This window comes from Triturus cristatus, chromosome 8, assembly GCF_964204655.1.
Source record: "Triturus cristatus chromosome 8, aTriCri1.1, whole genome shotgun sequence".
Classification (NCBI taxonomy): domain Eukaryota; kingdom Metazoa; phylum Chordata; class Amphibia; order Caudata; family Salamandridae; genus Triturus; species Triturus cristatus.
Genome location: NC_140591.1, coordinates 840,009,905 through 840,034,645, shown reverse-complemented (window position 1 = coordinate 840,034,645; position 24,741 = coordinate 840,009,905). Strand labels below are relative to the sequence as shown.

General features: G+C 40.9%; 1 protein-coding gene across 3 annotated transcripts in view; it reads right to left on the bottom strand.

The window, feature by feature from the left end:
- Positions 1 to 24,741, bottom strand: part of PHLDB2 (pleckstrin homology like domain family B member 2) — a 484,972-nt gene that overhangs the window by 77,896 nt on the left and 382,335 nt on the right. For all 3 annotated transcript variants that reach the window (XM_085622330.1, XM_085622331.1, XM_085622332.1), the window contains 2 exons: positions 18,025 to 18,124; positions 9,715 to 9,759 (listed from right to left, as the gene is read on the bottom strand). In XM_085622330.1, coding sequence (XP_085478456.1) covers positions 9,715 to 9,759; positions 18,025 to 18,124 — 145 coding nt within the window. The remainder of the gene's footprint in view (positions 1 to 9,714; positions 9,760 to 18,024; positions 18,125 to 24,741) is intronic.

Sequence of the window (24,741 nt, the reverse complement as noted above, 5' to 3'; positions counted from 1 at the left end):
TTGCTTTGCATCTATAATTGCTTTTGAGAAAGAAAGAAAAAACAAAGTAGGGGTCTGTTTCTGAAAAGAAAAACACTTAATGGCCCTTACTTGCAGAGTGTTTTCTTAATGTGTGTCATGGCATTGTAGATTTTTCCAGCCCGAATCTTAAATGCCTCACATGGCAGACGTGGGTAGGGAAATCCTGTATTTGGACGACTGTCCTGCATAGGGAATACCTCTTAATACATTAAATGCAGCAGCCCTGTGGCAGATGAGCTGTTGCTATTGATTGAACACTGACAGGAGCTGCACTACATGTCAATTACTGGTTCTCTAAATGAGGCAGGGGAACCACATGGTAGGTGGAGCGGTAGCAGATTTGAAATATGGCTTCCACTCTGCTAAGCCCCACTTCAGACCCTCAGTGTTGGAATCTGTACTAATACGTCCCATTTTGATTGGTATTGTGGGGGAAAAGAAGAAATCATGGAAAAAGATTTTCAGAAGAAAGGAACAAATGCAATTTTTTAACTATCTCTAATTTCCCAAACCTGCGTACTATTGTAAGTCCACTAAGTGTTGAAAAGTTAACAGCTGCCAGTAAGAGGGTTTGTAAAAGTAAGGCACATAGAAGAAAACCAGAAGGCTCTACTAACAACCCCTTTTGCGTAATGATCAAAAATCAGGTAGGGTAAAGTTGTAGACTAGATATACTTGTTAGGGCTCAGTACTAACAAACAGTTCTACAGATTTCTATTTAGATATAAAGGAGAGAAGTAATGGAAAATCCACTATGAATCCAGCAGTTTTCTGTTCACCCACTGAGTGAATAACACAGAGAAACAACCAGTACTTCGTGTTTCCATGCTGCGCAGTCTGCATCGCATGAGTTATTTCAAGGATTTAGTTCACTAACACATGGGTCCCAAAGAGTGCTAAGCATTTTAAAAAAAATTGAAATGTCCGAAGACCTTGCATTGGCATCTTGGCACACATGCTGATGTCACAGCCATGATGTCATTCAGTTTGGAGCACAGATGTAGATAGAGTCTGAGTGTTTGTGTTTTTCCGAGTAAGTGCAGAGGCTGCAAAAATCACAACTCAGAAATACCAAGTTCGAAATTGCCTCTATTTGTTTCCAAGCTGTGCGGTCTACCTCTCAGCATGAAGTCAGAGATTTTCGGAATTAATGTGTGCACTGTAGACACGGCAACTTTGGAAGAACACAAATGCATAGACCCCCACCTACATCTGTACACACACATGATACAGGAACCATGATACAGCCGCAGTGTTTTTTAACAGCTTCCAGTGATAAGAGAATAAGGTTGAGAGTCCGAACATTTTACATCTTACTGCTAATCACTAGATGTTCATTCGTAACCAGTGAGCATGAAATTGCTTTGCGGTGAATGAGCATATCCACAATATGGTTGACAAATTTACATCATCAGGAGTAACGCCCAGAGGTGTGGTAGACTGTTAAAGTGGTGGTCACAGACAGATGCTTCTTTTTGCCAAAATCTCCAATCAAGGTTACTCAGCCTCTTTTTAGGTCTAGCCTGAGCCAGCGCGCATGCGCTGCTCTGCGAGGCATTTTGTACGGGCTTCCAACTGGGACCACACGGTCGTGCGGGTGTTTTTTTTTTGCCTCCCACACTATTGGCCTTTGCGAGCATCTTTCTAAGAAAGACAACACGCAATTGGGCAATGGCGGGTGAATGTCCCACCTTTGCCTGTATTGTAGCACATTGCCTACGGCTTGCGGTTACGCACAGCCTGCCACACAGCGCCATCTGTTTCCAATTATTGCGCTTGCTCTCGCGTTAATTGTAAACAGATGGCGGTCAGGCTGGCCGGCCGGGGCACAGGCCCGTGTGCACACTTCTTGTTAGCAAGGACTCCACTTTCAGGCATGAAGCTGCCTTTCTTTTTTCCTTGTGAACAGAGGCGATGGATGGATGTCTCTAGTGTTTTGTGGGATAATATGTTCTCAGCATCCTGTTTTTTCCCTGTGGCATACATAATGTAGTGCCCAGTTGGGCTGTAGCAGAATCAGAATCAGTCTGATTCACGATCTTTAATGGGCACATGCATTTTCCCCGTTTTTTAGTTAACCTTTTTAATGGAGTCTTATTAAACGCACAGAATATGAGTCTCACGCTATTCAATCAGGATAGCTGGATGCACATATTTATGATTTTATGCAGCGCTTTAGAGCGCTACTCTTGATCACTTCTTATCAATGTATCTATCGAGGCCTGGTAAGCTAATAACCCCACCGTCTGACTCGTCGTTCTAGCTTGTGACTATCGTGTTGATGTTGCTACAAAGGTGACGATGGGGCTTGTGGTTCACCAGGTGCTTGTGACTGTTAGAACATCTCCAGAGCCTCTGAAGTCATCCTGCAAAGTCTTAAATTACATGACTAAAAAAAATATTTTTCCTGCATTTTTCAAAGGCGACTACTTTAAAAGCTCTGAACTGAAGACATTTAGAGTGCTGTCATTAGCCAAGACAAATGTTTTGCTTTTATGAGTTGACTGTTTGGCCAATGTACCTGGGCCACTTCCTCATGTAATGTGTGGTTTCTTTCCTGTGTGGATGCAATAGCTTTTTTGGGGGGTGATTATTAAAATGTATGTTTTGTTTACATTGATAAAGAGTTTTCTTCCCGTCGTCTAAAATTGGGACTTTGCTTAATGCTGAAGTGCTTTACAAAGGATCTGTCAACCATTTGTGTTTAGATTAAGGTGGTCTACAGTTGTAGTGCATACAGTATGTTATTTACTTTTTGTCGGGCAGTGTTGCTGCAGGCCGTTTCTTTGCTCTCTGCAAGAAATTGAAGCTGCAGTTGCATACATTAAAAAATATATATTTTGCAGTTTGTAATTGGAAAGGTCTGTGCCGGTTGCAAGCCAAGGTTTTTTTTGCCATCACCTGGTCGAATCTAACATCAGCAGTACTATTGTCTCAAACCCTTTAGCTAGAGGGAGTGAAGTATGCTAAGACGGTAGACGTCTTCCTTTCCGTCTCTGTTTGGGTGGTGTATGTGGTAGAAAGTTACTAACTGGCCTGTAGGATCTTTCTTTTGTGATTGATTCTCCAGCATACCAGATATGGGGAAGGAGCGGGGTAAAGGTACATATGGATAATTGGCCTCAGCAGGATCTTGGGAATTCGTTTTTGTAGTACTTACGAAGCTTCAGCCTACCCTCCAAAGGAAGCTAATACCTGTATATAGTATCATGTAAGTATCCTGCTGCTGGCCTTGGGATTTTACAAATAAATGCAGGTATGTTTACAAATGAGAACTGAGGGCAAGAAGCGTGTATAAATGGAAGAGAAATCCGAAACGCAACCCAGCAGTTCAGTGAGGTATGGAGGGAAGGAATGTAGTCTCAGATTGTACAGCGTTCAAAGAAGTGCTTTATTAGCTCCAGAGTCTGTCCCTTTGCAGAGAATACCTATTGGTAAGGTCATTCTTACAGTCTTTTGGGTTTCCACTCCCTTTAGTGCTGGTGCCATATATGGCAGATTTTACAGGCATGGAAATCTGAGGTATTTGGTTGCATAACTGATCACGTAGCAGGATTTGAAGTGGGAAAGAGAACCAGTGCAGTTCTCTTAATGTAGGAAGATGTGCTTAAACTTTCTGTGGTAGGTCATTAGTCGTGTCTGCTTACAGAATGACTTTGATTGGTGTTTCTTGGAGGCAAGTAAGTAGTGATTTGCCTAAGAGGAGGTCTTCCACCATAGTTTGGAGGTTTAAGGGAGGAAGGGATTAATTTTTGGAATGAATGCCCAGAATGAAGTTACCCATGGCTGTTTGTGGTAAGTAATCCAAAAATGAATGCTTTTCTGCAACCTTCCGCTTTTTACATAGTAGCTTTTAGCATCTCACCAGGCTCTGTGGACGCACATTCTTTCTGATATGGTTCAGTAATTGCATATTGAGTGTCCTTGTATATGTAGTGTTTCATGGAACCCATGTTCGGTTAGTTCAGTAAGAATAAATACCGGTAGTCTTCATAAGACAAGGAATGACTAAGTTGAACCTGAGCTTTACCTCTTTGTCCTTCTTCAAAATTTCCTCCATACAATACACTCCATATAATTCCACTCAGTGCCACATACTTACACACCACACATTTACACTCTTCTCAATGCAACATAAATTCACTCAACATAATACCATTCAGGACCACATAATTACACATCACATAATTACACTATTCAGTGCAACATAAATACACTCCACATAATACCACTGTGCCACATAATTTCACTCTACTCAATGCAACATGAATACACTCCACAAAATACCACTCAGTGTGACATAGTTACATGCCACATAATTGCACTCTACTCAATGCAACATAAATACACTCCACATACTACTCAGTACCACATAATTACACGCAACATAATTACACTCTACTCAATGCAACATAAATACACTCTACATAAATGCACTTTGCCACATACCACCAATCAAAATAAATGCACTCCACGCCATAACACAATTTCACTAAGCATAATTTCACTCAACACCACAGTTCCAGGCCACACAATTCAACTCCAAACATTTCCAATACACACCACATAATTGCACACCAAACAACATATTTCAACTCCACAACTCCACAATCCACAAAGTACCTCCAAAACACACCATAGAATGGCACCACCTGAGCACCAAACATCACTCACCACCACCATTTTGCATCATCGCACCACCTAAGCATCACCTAAGCATCCCCTAAGCATCACGTCAGTCTGCCCTCGGAATCTGGCATCTGTTGATTCTCCCCTAGTGTCCGTCCGCTGCTCGTGTTTTAATTAAATTACTGTTTTGCAATCTCCACTTCCCCGTTATTTATGTCCCGCTCCCCCATAACAAAAAAATTATAACAAACAAGTATGAGAGAAACGGCAGGAAAAAGTTGCCAGCAGTGCAAGTACAAAAAAACTAGAAGACATTTTTTATGTTAAAATCTTTTTTTAATCAGGTTGTTCAGTTGTATATAATGTCGTCTTGGGTTGTATAAAGGTAACAAAAATGCTTAACACTTTTTATTATAACTTTTCAACATGATGCACAGCAGCCACAATGCTCTACAACATAGCCAAAAGTTCTGGCTAAACACATAAGGTCCCAAAGGCGAGACCTATTGGCTATGCCAATGCTTGTTATGGTTGAACTGAGGTATCCATACTTTCACAACCTGGGGCTGTAATATACTAAGGGTGCAATGTCTAGAGTATACTGGATGCAAACAGGAATAGTGTGCCCTATTACAAAGAAGGCTCTGCCCCCAAGGCAGATAAGAACTCGTGGCTGCCCTGGGGGCAGCGCTTTAGGGAAAGGCGGAGCGGCTCTTTGAAGCAGTTACTTTGTCTTTCACACTGCAGGTGGCACAAGACCTGCAAATCATAGTGGGGGAAGAAATACCCTTGGAGACATGTGCAGTGTGTGACTCCATCCTCCTGCACAGGTATTTCTGGGTAATCATTGAGTGGAGGGTGCACTGACTGTGCACTACTTCTTTGTGGCTCACAGTGAGTGTGTCTTCTGGAGGCCTCTTTGCCTCTATCCCTGTGCCTGTAATATGGCATGGACGTAGAGGCAAACTTCATATTAAATCTAGATTTGTGTCGAAAATAAAGCATTATCTGAGTATTGATTATTAATTGAGTATTGGGGAGAGGAGTTGGCCTAATGGCTAGGGCGGTCGACCTCGAAGCTGGGGAACCAGGTTCGAGTCTCGGCAATGATGCTGAACATCCTGTGATTCTGGGCAAAGCACTTAATCTCCCCATGCCTGAAAAAATGAATGTGTCCTCATGTAATGCAACTGGTGCTATGTAAAGCGCTCTGATACCCGATTCGGGTCAAGTTCGTGCTATATAAAACTCTGTTAAAAAAAACAAAAAACATTGCGTGCTAACTACTGGCTCATACCAAATTATCATTTCTCACTCTTTCCATCTTCTGTGTTAAAAGATTTAAGAGCCTGAGTTATCCACAGCGGTCAAATGCTTAAAGGGAGTAACATGACTATCCCACTGAAGTGCACCAGTACTGTGGCCCTGAGACACCTGTGGTAAATTAGAGTATCCACACAATGTACTATGCAGTATGTAATTGCTGATCTAGAACCCAAAGAAAAGTTCTCTAAGTGTGCCACAATGCTCAGACCTATCGAAAACATTATTTAACATCTAATACTTTCCTACTATAATTGATCAAACTAACACATTCTTTTAAAAATAATTACCCTCTGAATTTTTCCAAATGTCTGGTAAAAATTTGGGATATTGCCAGTAGGAAGGACAACAATAAGCTGAAACTAATTCAGGAAAAGTAACATCAATGGAAGCAGGTGGTAATTTTTCCAAGAAGCTAAAATAAATGTGTCAATTTCCACATGGCAGCAGCTCACCTCTACCATCTCTGGTTAAAACCTTGGAAGTTCTACTGGATGTTGAGCTCTCAAAGGAGCCCTAGAGTTCAACCATGATGTGTGTTTTTTCCGTAAAACATTTCCCTCGCATGGGCCATCTCATTTAATCCTAAGTAGCTCAGACAGCACTAGTATTTATTTCCTAAACAGACCATACAACAGTTTCTAAGTGAGTCTTCCATGCATCTTGGATGTGCAACAAGCTGTGGCATGACTATTCCTAAGACTGCAGACGGTACATTATCCAAGCAATAGTGGCTCATCACAGGTTCTTTGGATCTACGAGGGGCATCTGTAATTATCTATGTGTGGCTTGTAGGGGTTCCAATAAAATGGTTCTCAATTCATTTTTTGCCAAATGTCATCAATATACAGTCTCTGGCATGTTTTCCTACTGATAATGATCTTTCAAAACTATTTCTGATGTCTCTTATCCCTATTTCTCTGGGTTTTCACTTAGAGGCAACCGGGTGGTTAATTCTATCTTTTACCATATTATTTACTCCTCTATATTTTTTTATCATCTTTTTATTGAGTTTTATGATCAACACAGTAAACAATTACAACATAGTCACACCATACATTTTCTACTGATCGTTCAAACAGGAGGTACTAAGCTGTCTGCATATTATCTACAGCAGATGTCTTATGAGGTACTTAGACCTCCTTTAGCACATAAACATCAGTATTGTACCCTGTCATAACATTGCTGCCAATTACCCCATACCCGCTCGTGTTTCCTGGGACAGCCCCATGATACATCCATAGGTTTCTCCCTAACACAACAGAAGCCTAAAGCCACCTCCCTTTTTAATCAAGCTCAGGGAGGTTTATGTCCTTTCGAAAACACTGAGGAGGCACTAATAGGACTCTAGAATGGACTGCGGATGATCCTGGACCAGGATGGAGTTGCAAACCTTGTCCTTGTCCTGGAACAGCCAGCGATCGGAGGCTTAAAGAAAAGTGAAGTCATTCAAACAGAAAGATGGAGCAACTTGATTTACCCATGCCAATTTCCCCCATACCATTGTATTAAGCCATAGACGTCTACATATAATATAAAGAATCTGTCCCTCTCTGCAATATGAGCCTTTGGGCCCGAGCTTGTTCTCTCCACCATACGGCTAGGTGGACCAAGGATGCCTCTATGGTCCTGATGAAGACCCTCTTGTAAGGAGTGAAACTGCCTACACCAACCCTGGGTCGAAACGTCGACAGCTCTGTGTTCTCTGTATTGAATGTGGACAACAGTGATAGATTCACCGTGTCCTGTTTTGACATTCTGTTCTTGCAAATAATTTAGTCTTGGTTAAGGCTGGTTAGGCCTTTTTATGCGTTTTTGATGTACACACTGTTCACTGCCCTCCCTCCATCACTCACCCTCACTTTTGGACATTGATGCACCTATTCCTCCCTTTCCCTTTCTGGGGCACCTATGCTGAAATACATTAGATAAATGTGCTATGTTTGAACATAAGGCATTATATGTTCAATGTGATTAAATATTTTCAACATGTTTAAAAATTAGCTATAATTGATTTATCAGGTGATGTTGATGTCCATTTAATATTGCATTACCACTAGGACCATCCCCCTTATTGTACTGCATTTCACCCAGGTCCTAGTGGAGCTTTTGGGTTTAACCCCATTATTATGTAACTCTTGTTTACCTCTCTGCAGCCTTTCGCAAAATGGCCCTCATTAGGATGCCAGTTGGAGTTGCCTCCGACCAACACCGTTTCATGGAAGGAACCACCTGACCATAGGTCGGCGGTTCCGACCAAGCAATTAGGATGTGACCGCACATGGTCACAAACTTCTATTTTTTAATGGGACCTTGTGCAGTGGGCTGAAGCCACCCGCAGCAAAAGCTCCCATTGAATAATTGAAGTTTTTAAACATCCCTTCACTGTGTGGCAGGCACCTCACGGTGCCTGCCACACGATATAGGGTTGTTAAGGGGGCACCATAGGTGCCCCCGAGGGCCAAATGTGAAGGGCCAAGGGGGAAGGGGCCCTGCCCGGGTCCCCAAAGTCAGTTTCTGATAGCCGCCATACACTTCTATTGCTGGTCACCTATGGTCTTTACACTGGCTTCCAATATAGAAGTGAGTTCTTTTTAAAAGCCTCAGCATTTGTTTTAAAGCCCTTCATGACTTAAGACCTCTATTTATTCAAAAGGTACTTACTGGTACTCACCTTTGAGGACTCTTTGCTCAGCGTTTCTTTTACAGATTCCCAAAATAGGGAAATCGTGCCAGGGTGATAGATCCGTTGTTTAACAGGTAACTAAAGCTTGGAACTCTCTACTGTAAGAAGTGAGACATTTGACAAGTTTTCTGAAGTTCAGCAAGCAACTTAAAACCTGATTATTTAAGCAGTAAGGCTGATGTTTGGTTATCCTGTCTGTAATTTGCTCCAGGGTGCCTTTTTGGCAAGAACTTGCTATACAAATGTTATAAATATATAAAAAATGAATTTGACTATGAGTACAATAACCAGTCTACACTTGTGAGCAAGAGCTGACAAAATCTAGACCTACTCTGAGCCAGTTTAATTTTACGGACAGAAGAGCTCCTCTTTCTTGTACCATTATGGAGTAAAATAAAGTGCCACAATTTGACTGTAGAGACTAGTGTCCCTCCGGTAGGCTGGTGGAAACGGCCCTGTGAAGGATAGGAGGGAATGTGGGAAATGGCCTGCTGGTGGCTCTTTCCTTCAAACTGTGAGTAGTGTGAAATCAGAGTGCAGTAACATGGAATTCAGCTATTTGTATAGAAGAGAAGGCTGATGAAAAATCATTTATTAGTCAAAAATGGTATCAAAATGGATCAAAGTGTGCCTACAGACAGGAAATAAAGGCAATCTAGACCATAAATACCAGAAAGAAGTTTTTCAACCCCATTACGTCTAAAAGAAAGAAAATGAGGTGGGTGCTTGTAGGTGAGGAGTCGTGAACACAAAGGCCGCCACAGCTGAGGTGAAAACCAAACATTTGTGTACTAGGCCACCATGCTAAGTATTTTACAATGCCTCCCTACAGCTTCCCTCTGGTTAAGGTCTTCAGTCTATGACAAGAAATGTAACTGGTTCTTAATTCCAGGTTTGTTTTCACATACATTCCCTGAACATGCACTCTTTTCTTTTTAATACGCATTATTAAAAACAGAGTTAAAAGACAGTTTTGCAATTCCCAAGCAGAGTGTACACCCTGTAGAGTAGCACACTATAACAATTAGGCTTTTCATGATAATAGATTCAATTACCTTTTTTCCTTGAGCCTTTGGGATGTCTTACTGCTCCAGAAAAGACTTTGCATTGTTGAGAAAATTGAGAGTAAAAAAGAGCAGAAATCATGAATGCATTCTTGCAAAGGATACAGCAAAAAGACCACAATGTCTGCTACAAAATTGTTTATTGATATTCTTGATCAGAGGAAAAGTTGTAAATATCCTAAAAATGTATACATGTAAAATATTGTCCTTTGTATTTAGAAAAATTGTCTGCAATTTGATGGCTTAAGATTCGACACAGGATTAAAATACAGTTAATATACAGGAAAGTTACAAATTATAGATCTTTATAATTAGAATTTGGATGTGGTCAATGTATAGTTACAGAATAATGTCAGTTGTTAAATTTTGCTTGAAGACAGAAATCACAAAACGCATGTGAGATATTTCACAGCAAGGCCAGGCAGCAATCTAATAACTCCACAACAAAAGTCCTAGCTCACTTCGAGCTGAGCACTGAGAATCACACATTGCAAGCTGCCCAAAGCAGCCTTTATTGCATTGAGGAAATTAGGGTACTGAAAAACACCCAGCTTTCTAGAAGAAAAAGAGAGAGACGAAATACTGAACACAATTATTGCTCAAGGCAAGTATGGCATAATACTCTGCACTGTTTGCTCAGTTAAGACATTCCTTGATGGAAGTAACTCAAAATGATAAAGAGGTAATGTAGAGGCCCAGATTCTGTCACTTATGCCAACAACTGCAGTCATGGTTTCCAAAGTGGTATATGAGAACTTTCACTGCCCACCCCAAACAGCCCCATAAATGAGACCAAGCCCTAAATCCCTTCAAGAAACCTAATGACCGCAGTCCAATACATTTGTAGCAGATCTGTTAGAAAAAAAGCATAGGACAAATATTCTCTGAGGCAGGACATTCGAGTTGTGTGCCCAAATACTCACAATCCAAACCATACCCTGACTTATTGAACTCTTAAAAAAAAAGAAAACATCTGTCATTCATGACCAACATTGACCATGCTCATTGGCTTATTCCTGAAAATTCGGGAAACACATCTCTACCACAAGCAATATCAACTAATCCCCAAAAATGTTCACCCGCTGGACTGATTGTCTTACCACTCACCAACAGGAGGCAACAAGTGCTTAGATACAGTAGGAGTTGACAGTTATATAGGAACCAACATATGTGAACATACTTGATGTCAATCTGCGTCTGAGCGCTTTTGATTTTTGGAAACAATGCAGTTGAGGCATGATGAGTTTAATTTTATGGCCCGGACAAAGCAAGAATAGGATGCAACAATGTGGGCCAGAGGGAAAACAAAATTTGGAACAGCTTTTAACCACTAAACCACATCAATCTCTAAGTTAGTGGTATTTCAATTATTGCAAATGCTGGATTCGACTTTGAAAGTGTGAGGGTAAGAGACCTGAGTTCAATATAAGCTGACAAATTGTGGGAAATGTGCTGGTGTGAGACAATATGCCCATAAAGGATAACTGTAAAAAAAGCATATATATGTTGTATTATCTCCTGTGGCTGCACCTTGTCTTTAAGATAGAGTCAGACAATGAAACCACCCACTTTAGTTGGAAGCAGAGGGCAGCTTTTATGAAAAGCAAAACAACAGGTTCTGGCTGGCCAAATTCTATTTCTTTTTTTAAAAAAGAATCTTTAAAACAATTTATGGAAAATTATTTTTATGTCCAGGATTTACCAAAACAAGAGCACATTTCATTCATCCCTGAAAACGACATAGTTCTGCCTTATTTACACTGTACAGGCCCAATGACATCTTAGTGTATGTGAGAACAATAATTTGTATATAGCTATCTTGCACTAGAACTTTTACTGAACACCAGGTTGCTGTTTGCAACAATATACACAGTAAGCAGATCATTAAGTTGTTTAGGCCTTGGCAATGTTCAGTAACACTTAACTCTACCATATTGGTGATGGTTATTCATTTTAAATTAACATACCGAGCAAATACATTTAATTATTTTGGCGTTTTCACTTTATCTCCTTCAAGAAACAAAAGGAAGTGCCCTATGTGTTATCTCAAATAAAAAAATATTTCTAAGATGGAGTGTGGCCTAGGTTCTGAACACTTTCTCTCTCTTGCACCTTATAACTTCTACTGACTGGGCTTGACTTGGTTCGAAGGAGCTGTGTAGGCTTCATTAAGAATAACACATTTCCTTTCTGGTCATTGTGAAGCTGACAAAGTGCACAAGCTGAATTGGATGCCTACTACAATTAGAGTCATTTCATGCTACAGAAATTGTACAGTGAGCTTCATCATTCGTGGGACACCTTTAGGATTTAGAAAAAGGACAATATCGTCGGCATAAAGTTTTATATTAGTCATTCCTTGAAGGGGAGCGGTATGCGCCTTTTTCTGTCTGATTGCTATTGCCAGGGGCTCTTTAAATAACGCAAATAAAATTGGGGATAGAGGACACCCTTGTCTAGTGCCCCAACTTATTGGGCAGGTGCCTACATTTATAGAATTTGCGCCTGTGAGTTTATGTATAACCGTCTTATTAATTGTGTGAACCCATCTGGGAAGCCAAACTTTTCCAAAATTAAAAACAAACAATCCCAAGAAACCAAGTTGAATGCTTTTTCAGCATCTAAAAATCATATCTGAGCCTCTGTCCTATTTTTGTTTAAAAAATCCAGTGCTTCTAGTAAAAATTTTGTATTGGAAGAGAGCTGTCTCCCGGCTACGAAACCACATTGATCCGCTTGTATGAGTGAGCCCACCATCCTTCTAAGCCTGTTTGTAAGTAGCTTTGTGAAGATTTTATAATCGACGTTGAGGAAGCTTTATGGGTCTGTAAGAGTTGACATTATCCCTGTTTTTGTCCTTCTTCAGGACGCTAACCGCTACTGCTGTATGAAAAGATAAGGGAGGATCACCCCCCTTAAGTAGATGGTTAGCGAGTTTTAAAATTTGTACAGTAAGGGTTGAGGCAAATCTTTTAAAAAATTCGACAGGGAGGCCATCTCCTCCAGTTGCTTTACAGTTTGCCATAGAGCTAATAACTTATTCGAGTTCTTCATTCGTGAATTCCTCTAGCAGTTCTTCTCTAAATTCCCTATTTAGATGGGGGGGACTGGCAAATTATGAAGGAAGCCTATAATAAAATCAGAGTATGTATGATGATCTAATTGATAGATACCCTTATAGTGCTTAAAAAAAGCTTCGCCTATATCTTCAGTTTTAGACGTGTTTTAGCTCACTCATCCCAGATACTTTCAATTCTGTTACGGACCTGTTTCTCCTTTGCATGCCATGCTAAAAGCTTCCCTGTGTATTCACGCTCTTCGTATACTGTCTGAAGGTAAGTCCTACTTACTGCGTCTCCTAATCGATAATAGTATTCTCTCATTTGTATTTTTGCCTTGAGTAGCTCTTGCTTAGTGTTCGGATTTCTATTCTTAGTGTACTCCTGGTTCGCATGGGCAAGTCTTGCCTTGATCTTCATTCTTTCCTCTTTTTTTGCCCTTTGTTGCGGGATTTCTTTTGAGGTGATTATGCCTCTTAGCGTAGCCTTAAATGCGTCCCAAATTACATTAGTTGGAGCAGTCTTTATTTATATAAAAAAGGCACTAATCTCATTGGCTATTTCTGTGCACCAGAGCTCATTTTCCAGGTTGAATTTATTAAAATACCATCTTCTTGGTTCTCTTCCTTCCCAGTTTCCAACAGCAATTTCCGTTTCAATTAGGGCATGGTCAGAAAAAGCATTTAGAATATGATCATACTTATTGATAGTAAGGTCGTATGAGGTCAGGAAGAAATCTATTCTAGATGCTGAGTCATATTTTGACGAAAAACATGAGTATTCACGCTTTCCTGGGTTTTGAAGGCGCCATTTATCTACAATATCTAGATCGTTTTTACAGCTAGACAGGGCGATGGATACCTGAGGTTTATTTTGCTTTCGCTTTTTCTTTGTGGAATCAACTAAAGGATCCTGCAGGAAGTTAAAATCACCCCCCCACCCCATATAATGGGTCCAGGGATACAGGATAAGGCCTGTTTCAGCTGTAAGAAATGGAGTGGGTTATCAAAAACAGGTGCGTAGATTGTGGCCAGGGTGAGATTTAACTGATTTCGTTTTCCATGGACCAACGTCCACCTTCCCCCCGGATCTGACTGCGTAGTTTTTACTTGAAATTTAACGTGCTTACCTACATAAATGCCCACACCCCTCTGTGCACTTCCTGCAATAGATGAGCAATGAAGCCCGTCCAGTTCATAAACATTTTACTTGCATCTAGGATACTCTGAATGTGTGTCTCTTGAAAGAAAATAGCATCGGAATAATACCCTCTGAGTCAGCCTTCAATTGCATGGGACTTACGCCTATTTTTGAGACCATTGGTATTAAAAGAGAGTATTGTTAGGTTATTCCTACTCATAATTATTGTATCTTGTCAAATGCTCCAAAGTAAAGCCCCCCATACCTCCAACATTCTCTGGGCTCTAATACTTATGTAGACATATTTAAATGGTCTTTCAATGGTCTAACAATATATGTCCTGATGCACAATGTGGGCCTCAGAAGTGCTAAGTAGCCATGGAAACATATAATAGTACCTGAGATAATTAAAGTGACCTGTGCCAGCATAAAACAAAACCTTAAGTGCAGTAATAAATTATTCAATTGAATTAAGTAGCAGCTAAACATCGGATAATGCCTATATTTGTAAACACAGTACTTATAATAATAGAGAGAACACATGCAAGCATACAGTCATACTTCTATGATCCTATAGAAATTTACCACATGCTTATTGGTATACCTTCGTCTAGAGCCATATCCTAGGAGATGGCCATCTATTGTGCAATTTTAGCATTGAGCAGCTAGGCTTCATACCAGCTTCAGTCCAAAGTGCAATAGAACATAAATACCTAAAGTGCATTATATAAATGGAGTGCATAAAGTGCTTAAGAGATATATACAGTACTTATGATAACAAACAACCATCCAGAAAAAGGCGCATACCACTCCCCTTCAAGGGATGACTAATATAAAACTTTATGCTGACGATATTGTCCTTTTTCTAACTCCTAAAGAAGACACCCAGGAGGAAATCATGAGGATTTTCTCAGATTTCCAGGCAATAGGCGACTATAAAATAAATAAGTCCAAGACGGAAATCTTACTGTGCAATTGCCCCATCGATTCGTTATTGCCAAATTTTAGATCAGTCTACAATACTCGCCCAAAGAGATATTTAGGGATTTATGTGATGGAGAAAGTAGAGGATATATTTCAACTGATCTATACCCTGCTGATCCAAAAAGTGAAACGCCTTTTAACATGATGGAACCAACTCCCATTATTAATACTAGGTCGAGTGGCACTAATACGTATGTCTATCCTGCCCCTATTTAATTTCCTATTTTCAGCTGCTCCGTGTGCACTACAAGCATCTTTTTTTAAAGAGATAGCTAGTATGCTATCATCCATCTTATGGTCGAATAAAACACCTAGGCTGGCACTTAGCACTTTAAGTTATCCTGTTGCAAAGGGAGGGTTGTCCCTTCCAAACATTAGGAACTACTACCATGCAAGTTTTGCACATAACGGTTATAGATTTTTATCTCAGTCAGACCCCCCGGAGGTATATAACCTTTTTATCAACAAGATCTTAGTGGAGTATAATATTGTAGATCCAACAAGAATAGCTAAGTACCCTAAGAAAGTACGATATAAGACTCTCCAATGGATGTTTAAGCAAAAATCTAAATTCCTAACATTTTATAGCATTCCAGGAATAAATAGCTCGACAAGGCTGTCTCATTTTTACACGGGGAGAGAAGTTTATTAGAGACTGGCGTCTTAAGAAAATGGGAAGAGAATGGTTATGCACAGGTTAGGGATTTTGCTAATGGCAATTCCTGGAAGACATGGCCTGAGATAGAAAAGGGGCTTCTACACTCTAAAGCAATGCTGAAATGGTCATTATTGTTATTAGACCCTTTTTGGAAAAGTCTGATGCCAGGAGTATACCATCAAGCATAGGCATTAGTGAAGCTTTTGAAACCCCGATACAACGGTCAGTTAGTGCATGGGTGAAAATGTTTGATGAAAATAAGTCTTACCCCATATATGACAAAAATTCGAGACAGATGGTGGAAAAAAGAAGGGTTGCAGCTCTCAAAAATAACTTGGAATGGAATTAACAAACTAAATGCTTCAGTATTGAGGCGCGAATCTTAAGCGTATGGAATTTTATTCAAAATGGTTAATTTAAAGGACACCTTCCTTCTTACATATTATCTATCCACAAATTGAAGACAAGTGTTTCTGCTGCGCTAGAGAGAACGGTGGCACCTGGTCACATATTGTCTGGGATTGTCCGAAAATTAGCAGCTTATGGGAAGAAATTGAAAAATACCTTAGAGCCACCATAGATCTCTCTATTTCCATCGATAAATTTACTGCAGTATTGGGTTGCTCTACCAATATGATGTTAAGCAATACACAAGAACAGGGCTTATATATTGCAGCATTAGTAGCAAGATCCTTAATCTTACAAAATTGGCAAAGCGATAAGATACCCTCCTTCCAAGCATGGAGAGTGAAACTTAGTAAAATTAAAGAATTTGAGAGAAAATATGCATTAAGATCAGGGTCAGCAAGGAAGTTTGAGAAACGTTGGAGCTCCATAGGGAATTAGTCCGGGATAAGGGAGAATGATTGTTAGTAGTCGATATAAAAAGTGGTGAGGGGTGGGTGGACTCCTGATCGAATAGCTAAAACCAGGAAAGTTTGATTTCTTCAGGTTAATCTCTGAATCTAATGCTATTCGATGTTGCACACTTATGCACTTTGTCATTTATACTTTGTGTACCTCTTGCTTTTAGCCAAGCTTTTACTTGTTATGGATCTTTTTAGAAATGTATTGTTTTCTCTCTGCAAAGTGGTTAAATGTAAGACAGCTTGGGTGCCTATACTCTAAATGTCTCGCACTATGTACTTTATCCTGCAGAATTGTATCATTGTGTTTTCTTGAACTCTCAATAAAAAATAATATAAAAAAAAAATCATTCATGGGACATTAGCTTATCCGACATTTGAAATACGTTAAGGTAACCTCTGTCTTTCAGGGCCATGGAAGACAGTCAAGAACTCAGTCCTTTATTCTCTCCTACCTGTCTGCAGCCCAGTAAAATCTAGAAATTATCTTTCCTGAGTCATCTAAAGGGACCCTAATAGTTTATTTATAACTCCCTGACTACAGAGTCTAAACCATCATTTTTGCATGAACTTAAGGATCTTTGGCCTGCATCTGACTAGCATGAGGAGGGTCCTGGATAATATTTTAAGCAACAACAACTGTGGGGTGTTCCGTGTTTGGGAACCTCAAGGGATTCATGATAGGGCTAGCCAGCCTTGTTTATTCCTCATCAAGACTCCAAATGCCATTTTGTAACACAAGTTGCCAGCCCGCACTGAAAATTATTTTGAGCTATAACAGGCTCCAACACAGGTTCTTCACATGCTGCTTTATACATACCCATTTACATGGCCCCCAAACACCCACCCATGAAATGCAATCACACAGTGCAAACAAGAGAACCTATATGAGAACCTTTATATTAGCTAAACATACAAATATTAAGCATTAGAATATTCTGGGTATTTTACATGAAAATATTCACTTGCAAAGTGTCATCCACACATACATGTCCCAGATTTGAGGTCCTCAGGGCCCCAGTGAAACATCTACACAGACTACCAATTATCAAGCTTTTAAAAACAAGTATTATTTTCAGTCTCCTTGACTGCCTGCATCAAATCGATGCTGTTGCCTGTGATGGAAATATTTATCACGTGCTGATCAAAAGCAGGCTGTCTCTGAAGGAGTCATTGCCTATGAAAGCACTGCAGTATTTACTAGTTATATCAGTGCTTAGCTTGTAAAATGATAAGTGCAGAGCCCAAGATTTTTGTTAGATGCCCATAGGGTGCCAAATACTATGTTTGTTGAATACCAGGGCTGCTTTGTTGTAATTCCACCTCATGCCTCTTTATTCCACCACTCTATACTTTCTGTCACTTTACGTATCCCTTGCCAGGTCCTTTTCATCCATGTTTCCTGCCATTATTACTCTTTTTTAATCTCCATTTCCTCTTTCTTTCTCCCTTTTCCATCATTCTGTCCCATGTTCTGAATCAAAGTTTGATTATGACAAATAAGTGTGAATTCCCAAATATGAGTGCTGGTCCCCACAACCTGAAACCACCTACACAAACTAAGCATAGTTCCATCTCTCATCACATGGTATACCTTTTTGCATCCTCTGAACATCTGTATCCTTATTCATCGTGGTGAGGTTGTGTGGCAACACGCTACCACAACTGTTGCTGAGTCCCAGTGGTAAATGAGCCTGTAAAAAAACATAACAGACAAGCTCAGCCCTGAAAGTAGAAAAAGTAACTCAACAATACAGATGTAATACAGGCACATTGAGTCATTTAAAAAAAGAACTGAATGCAATTTAAATGCAAAATATTCACTCTCTGCTCGACCTACGAGGGTCAACTACTCAATGCAAATTTCGCTTGGAACTCAGTTGGTCATCATTATTTATTTAGCATCTTTCATCTAAAGTCAATTATATTTCCAGACTGAATCAAGATGGCGCCTGACTGATGACAGCAGACGATCGCTGCCTTTGCTGCTGGCGATTTATGGTTAATTAAGGACGCTGACTACAGAATTGAACTGCGGAATCGAGCCTCCCCTCTAATGACTTACCCAGTGGATGGGCTTGGTCTCCTTGTTGTGGCCGGGGAATTGCTCACGGTCGCGTTGATCACAGTGCAGGTAGTGTTGGTGGAGTTGCGGGGAGCGGTGCTCCGCGATCAGCGTGGAGGCGGAGCCGAGACCGGGAGCAGTACGTCCGGGAGGGCTGAGTGGCTTTCGGCGGTGCGGCGCACCCAAACGTTTGGAAACGCTGAGACTCCCAGGATGCCACCAAAAACAGCCCGCGGTGGGTGAGGAAAAGCTCCCGATCCCTCTGAGTTAGGAGGCAGCGCTGGGGGAACATTGTCGAAAAATGCCAGAGCTACGACTACCGGCGCTCAGTTGAAAGACATTGGGAGCTTTGTGGATACGAATGTAGGTGAGAACCCTGAAGCATCTTTAAAAAAAAGTGAAAACGTAAGCACTACGAGCAATATGCGGGGAAAAGGGTCAAAGACCGGTGGCACAGACACAGGGGGTCATCAGAATATAACAGAATTTTTTTCCCCGGCAACTTCACCTATTGCTAAAAAAGGCACGCCCATTCAAGGAAAAAAAACTTTGGTCATCAAGGGGAAAAGTGGGCAAAAAGAAATACAGAAGCTTGCATATGGACATATGCAGCCCCCCCAGATAGCCTCTACCGGGACTATACAGTCTGTTGATATTATTGAGACTGAGATCATAGGGGCTAAGGAGGACAAAAGAAATAATATTGGCCAAGATAAAGGGGAAGGCAATGCAAACGGAAATCCGACTCAACCCCAAATATTCTTAATTGGTGAAAAGCAAGACACGGTTTTTGAAACAGCCAGGTCACTAACAGACCCAGGAACTACAGCACAATTGGATATAAGCCAGCTAGTACAGGGGGTTATAGTCAGCAGCAACCCAGAAGATACACTTGACTTGGGAGACAAGTTCTTCTCTGTAACAGATGGATCAGAATTAAGTCCCTCAGAGGCGGAAGGCAGTAGCAATGTCCAGCTCTCTAGCCTTATTTCTAGTTCTGACACTGACACTGGCACTCCACAAAAAGACACAGTTGTCAGGAAGAAGAAACTCTCGAGGAAACAAAGGAATAGTCACTCCTTGGAGAAATTGGGCGATGAGCATGGCAGGGGGGGGCAGAGCTAACACCAATGATGCCTTAAAATGGGACTACTCAGCCACTAGGAGTGTTTATCCAGACCATATAGGACAGGGGCGATGGAGGCAGATGATGCTGCGCCCTCCCTGAGGATATTTGACTCAATAAAACAACTCCAGGAGGAGACACGAATTGATGGAAAAAAGAATAGGCGGGCAACTAAGAAACTACAGGGGGCAGTTAGAAAAATGGCCAAGGCATGTACAGATACAAATACTAGACTGACTCAGCTGGAAGACCGCACAAGCCTTTTAGAGGATAATCAAGCGAAAGATCTAGGCCGGACGGAGACTTACGACAAAAAATTTACGGATTTACAATGGAAGATGGAGGACTTTGAGAACCGACAAAGGCGAAATAACCTCCGGATCCTTGGGATTGAAGAAGGGGTAGAAGGGGAAGATATCAGGGCCTACATTTTGAGATTGATGAAAGGGGCCTTTCCAGAGCTTCTACACTGGAACTGGGAGACAGAGATACAACGGGTCCACCGGTTTCCAATGATGCGCAAGAAGAACTCACAAAGAGGCAAGGATGGGGTTGCGATGCCAAGAGCAATCTTAGTCTATTTTGGGAATTTTATACTCCGAGAAGAGGTATTTTCCAGAGCTCGCCCGAATGCAAAACGGTCCTTCCAGAATCAATCATTCTTTACTACACCGGATTTTTGCCACGCTACTGTGGAAAGACGCTGCCGATTGAGAGAATTGATAGAGCCTTGCCAAGCTATGGGCCTACAAGCCTACTTGATGAATCCTGCGAGGCTGAAGATTATACATAAGAATAATTCAAGGGTCTTTGTTTCTGAAGTCCAAGCCAAGGCCTATAATGATACTTTAAAATGATAAAAGCTGTAAAGTCCTGATGGGTATAGAGACGGGTTGTATCTGCTTGACAAATTATCTCTTTTATTTTTGATAAGGATAAAGTGAAGGGTGGGCGTGCTCGGGTAAAAAAAAATAAAAATGGGGAGGAGGGGCTAAGATATTGTCAGTATACATTTATGACAGGAAAAGCAGCAAAGGGGGTGTCGACCTTCAGGCTCCATCATAGAGACCTTAAGTCTGTTTGCTTCTATTTTTTTGGTGGGGGGGGATTGGGGGGTAGGGAGAGTCGTGGGGGTGGGAAGGGGGGGGAAAAATCATCATCCTGTCGGAAAAAATATAAAAAGATGCACATAATTGTAATAAGGGAAATTAGAGACATAGCATGCGGATAGTAACTATTAATGTATGTGGGCTTAATAATGCTGTAAAGCGTAGGATGTTGAAAGAATATTTTAAATCCTTGCGGGCCGATGTCATATGTTTACAGGAGACTCATGTTGAGGGGTCTCGTAAGTTTCTTTTGGAACAGATGGGTTTTCAATTGATAGTAAGCACCACGCAAGGGACTAGGACACGGGGGGTGGCGATACTTAGGGGAAAGGTAGTATCAGTCAGAAAACGTCTATCAGATACTTATGGCCGATGGGCCATAGCAGAGTGTCAAATACCAGGGCTTAATTTTATTCTTTGTAAGGTTTATGGCCCAACGGTAGATAACCCAGCGATGCTTAACCAAGTCAACACACAATTAGCTAACTGGTCTCTCCCAATTATCATGTGGGGGGATCTTAATATTAATGGGCTAAATGGGCTTTGGAAAGGGGATCCAATCAAGTTTATGGGACGAAAGAAGAAAAGTCATAGAGCTCTAATTCAACTGATGAATGATAATGGACTTATAGATGTGTGGGAACAACAAAACCCCTTGGGGACAGGCAGCACATATTTCTCTGCACCGCACAGGGCTATAGCACGGTTAGATTATTTTTTGATTTCTTCCACTCTTATCTCTGTTTGCAAAGTTAGTAGGCTGCCATGGGTTGTTTCGGACCATAATCCCTTAGTGCTAGAAGTTCTAAATCCAAATAAGCCCTCACAACCAATAAATTGGTCGTTCGAGCGAGCTTTGTTGCAAGATGCAAATTATGTGACACATATCGAGAAATGGCTCAAGGATTTCCTAGAAATCAATAGAGGGAGCACCCAACCTGGGATAATGTGGGATGCCTTGAAGGCAGGTATTAGAGGCGAAACTATGAGCTATTCATTGAGACAAAATAAGCTAGAAAAGGGCGTGATGGAGATAAGATCAAGGCTAATCATTGGTCTCGAAGAAGAACTAGCTCGGCCATCGGTTCTAATCTTAATATAGATGAGATAGCTCAAAAGCTTGCTTTTGCAAAGGCTGCGGCTGGGGATATCATCACCGCTAAAGCAGCAGGACCATTTCTGGCCTGGAAACAGATTCATCATGAATATAGTGAGCAAGCAGGACGTATCTTAGCTGTTAGAACTAGACAAGCAGCAACTAGAGGGGATATATCCGAGGTTATTTCGGAAGCTGGGGTGGCTGCTACAACTCCAAAGGATATCTGTAGGGTATTCCAAGATTTCTATCAAAAGTTATATAGTAGGGAAATTGCTGCGGATAGCAAGGAAATAAATGATTATTTAGAACTGGCATTAATGGAGAGATTCTCTGGGGAGGATGCAGCAGGTATGGAGGCTATTTTTTCTATTGAAGAAATTCAGGGGGCAATCAATGATTTACCTGCCGGGAAGGCTGTTGGGCCAGATCTTATTCTCTTAGAATTTTATAAAAATTTCTTCCCATATCTGAGGGAAGATTTGTGTAATATAATGATTCAAACCCAAAGAGGCACCCCCACATTCTTGGGAGGAAGCCACTATGGTGGTTTTCTTGAAGAAAGGTAAGCCACCAACTGACCCAGGGTCGTATAGACCAATTAGCCTCATGAATAGTGATACAAAGATATACTCCAAGATTTTAGCTAATCGCCTTAGCTCTATAATAGGGAAAGTGATCTTGCCTAGACAACATGGATTTATCCCAGGGAGGGGAACGGCAGACCATATTAGGAGAGTGTGTACCTTATTTGATGGTACAGCAGCCTCACGAGACCCTATGGCTCTTCTATTGCTTGATGCGGAGAAGGCGTTCGATAGGGTCTCGTGGGGTTTTCTTTGGTCAGTATTGGAGAAATTAAATATTGGTACAGGGTGTATAAGGGCTCTACAGGCGTTGTATAGGAACCCTAAGATCAGACTTCGAGTCATGGGAGAACAAAGTGACCCAATAAACATCAGGCAAGGAACCCGACAAGGGTGTCCTTGTTCTCCTCTTCTTTTTGCGTTCTATATTGATCCTTTTATTAAAAGAATAGAGCTAAACAGAAATATTTTATCGATAAAATTGAATGGGTTTGAAACAAAGATTCTAGGCTACGCAGATGACCTGGCCATCACCTCAGCAGACCCCTCTTCAGCTCTGGATGAAATAGAACATGAAGCGGATCGTTATGGGACAATCTCTGGTTATAAATTAAATCGGGGTAAGACGCAAATCGTGATTAATAATAAGGTGGACCTGATAGATCCAAGAGTGACAGATTCGGCCACGTATTTAGGTGTAATCGTAACATCAGATTTAACTAAAATGGTGGGAAAAAAAAAAATGAGGCCCGGTAATTCAAAAATCCAAAAAAGATCTTGAAAGAATGAATAATTTACATCTGACAATAGTAGGGCGTTGCAACATTATTAAAATGCTGTTTCTCCCAAAAGTTTTATATTTGTTCAGGACTATCCCCCTGAAGTTTGGCAACAACTGGTTTAAAGAAATGGAGGGAGTAGTCAACCGCTTCATCTGGGCCCATGGAAAAACAAGAAGGGCAATTAAATATATGTCCCTTCCTAGGGATAGAGGGGGATGGGCAGTACCTGACCTAAGGGCATATTACTGGGCCTCGGTTCTGCAGTACATGCGTGGGCTGTTGGGTGGCACGATCATAGATCGATGGAGGAGTGGAGAGGTTATACCAGATGTTTACGAGCTACTATTAAACGGCGAAACTCGCAACTGGCTCTTAAAATTCAGTGAGGCAAGCTATTATAAAAAAGTCAAGTTTAAAACGTTAGGGGCAGCTATAATGGTTTGGACTTCAATTCGGAAGAAGCTGGGACTTGGGAGAATGAATTATTATACCCCCTTATTTAAGAATCCTGCTTTACCGGAGGTTTTTCATGATGGGGTAATGGGACGGTGGGATGCGCTTGGAGTCAAAATAATTGGAGATATCACTGATTCTGAAGGCATAATTTCTTTTGAAAGAGCACAAAATTTCTATAATTTGGAGCGCAGAGAATTTTTTAAGTTTTTGCAGATTAGGGCGGCCTTGGCAAAAAAGCAAGGAGGGAATAAGGCATTTGAAAGACATGCGGTTATGGAATGCTTGCAAGATTTAGAGGGGTGCTCAATCACACAGATCTATGGGGAACTGAACCAGTGTAAGAACGATGATCTGGAAAAAGTCTCTGAAAAATGGCGGGCAAAATTGAATATGGAAGGGAATGAATTTGAAACTTCGCTTAAATTGGGGGGTAAGGTCCTAAAGGTGGCGAACCTCCAGGCCCAACATTTTAAAACTATTTTTGAATTATATTTTACACCAGCAAGAATAGCTTGTTGGGGGGGGGGACAAGCGGTATTTGCTGCCCGCACTGTCAAAGTACAGAAGCTGACACGATCCATATGTTTGCCTCATGTCCAATGCTGACCCCCTTGAAAACGGCAATAGGGACAGACCTTGGGCATTCAAACAAGACTTACTAATGAACTAGTGCTCCTGGGGGTGGCTAGAGATGGTGCCCTTGTAGCTCATCATGAATTTCTCTTTATGGCAACATGAATGTTTATCTTGTTCCTCCCACGAATGGGCGAATTGTATTATGGTTCTATCATTAATCATATATGATTATGGAATTATGTTGGGATGATGTATTATACGCTACAATATTTTATTTTTGGTTTATTTATTTAACATTTATAATTATGTGCAACATTGATTTGATCAAAGGATGATGATTATAAAATTTAAAAATAAAAAATAAATAAAAATAAAGTCAATTATATGTCCAACTGTTACAACATAAACTGAACACACTCAAGAGTGTAATACTGGAAGGACTGAGATCCAGACCTTTCAGGAGAATGAGCCTGGGCTTGTCAACATTAAATAAAAGTATTACACTTGCAAAAAT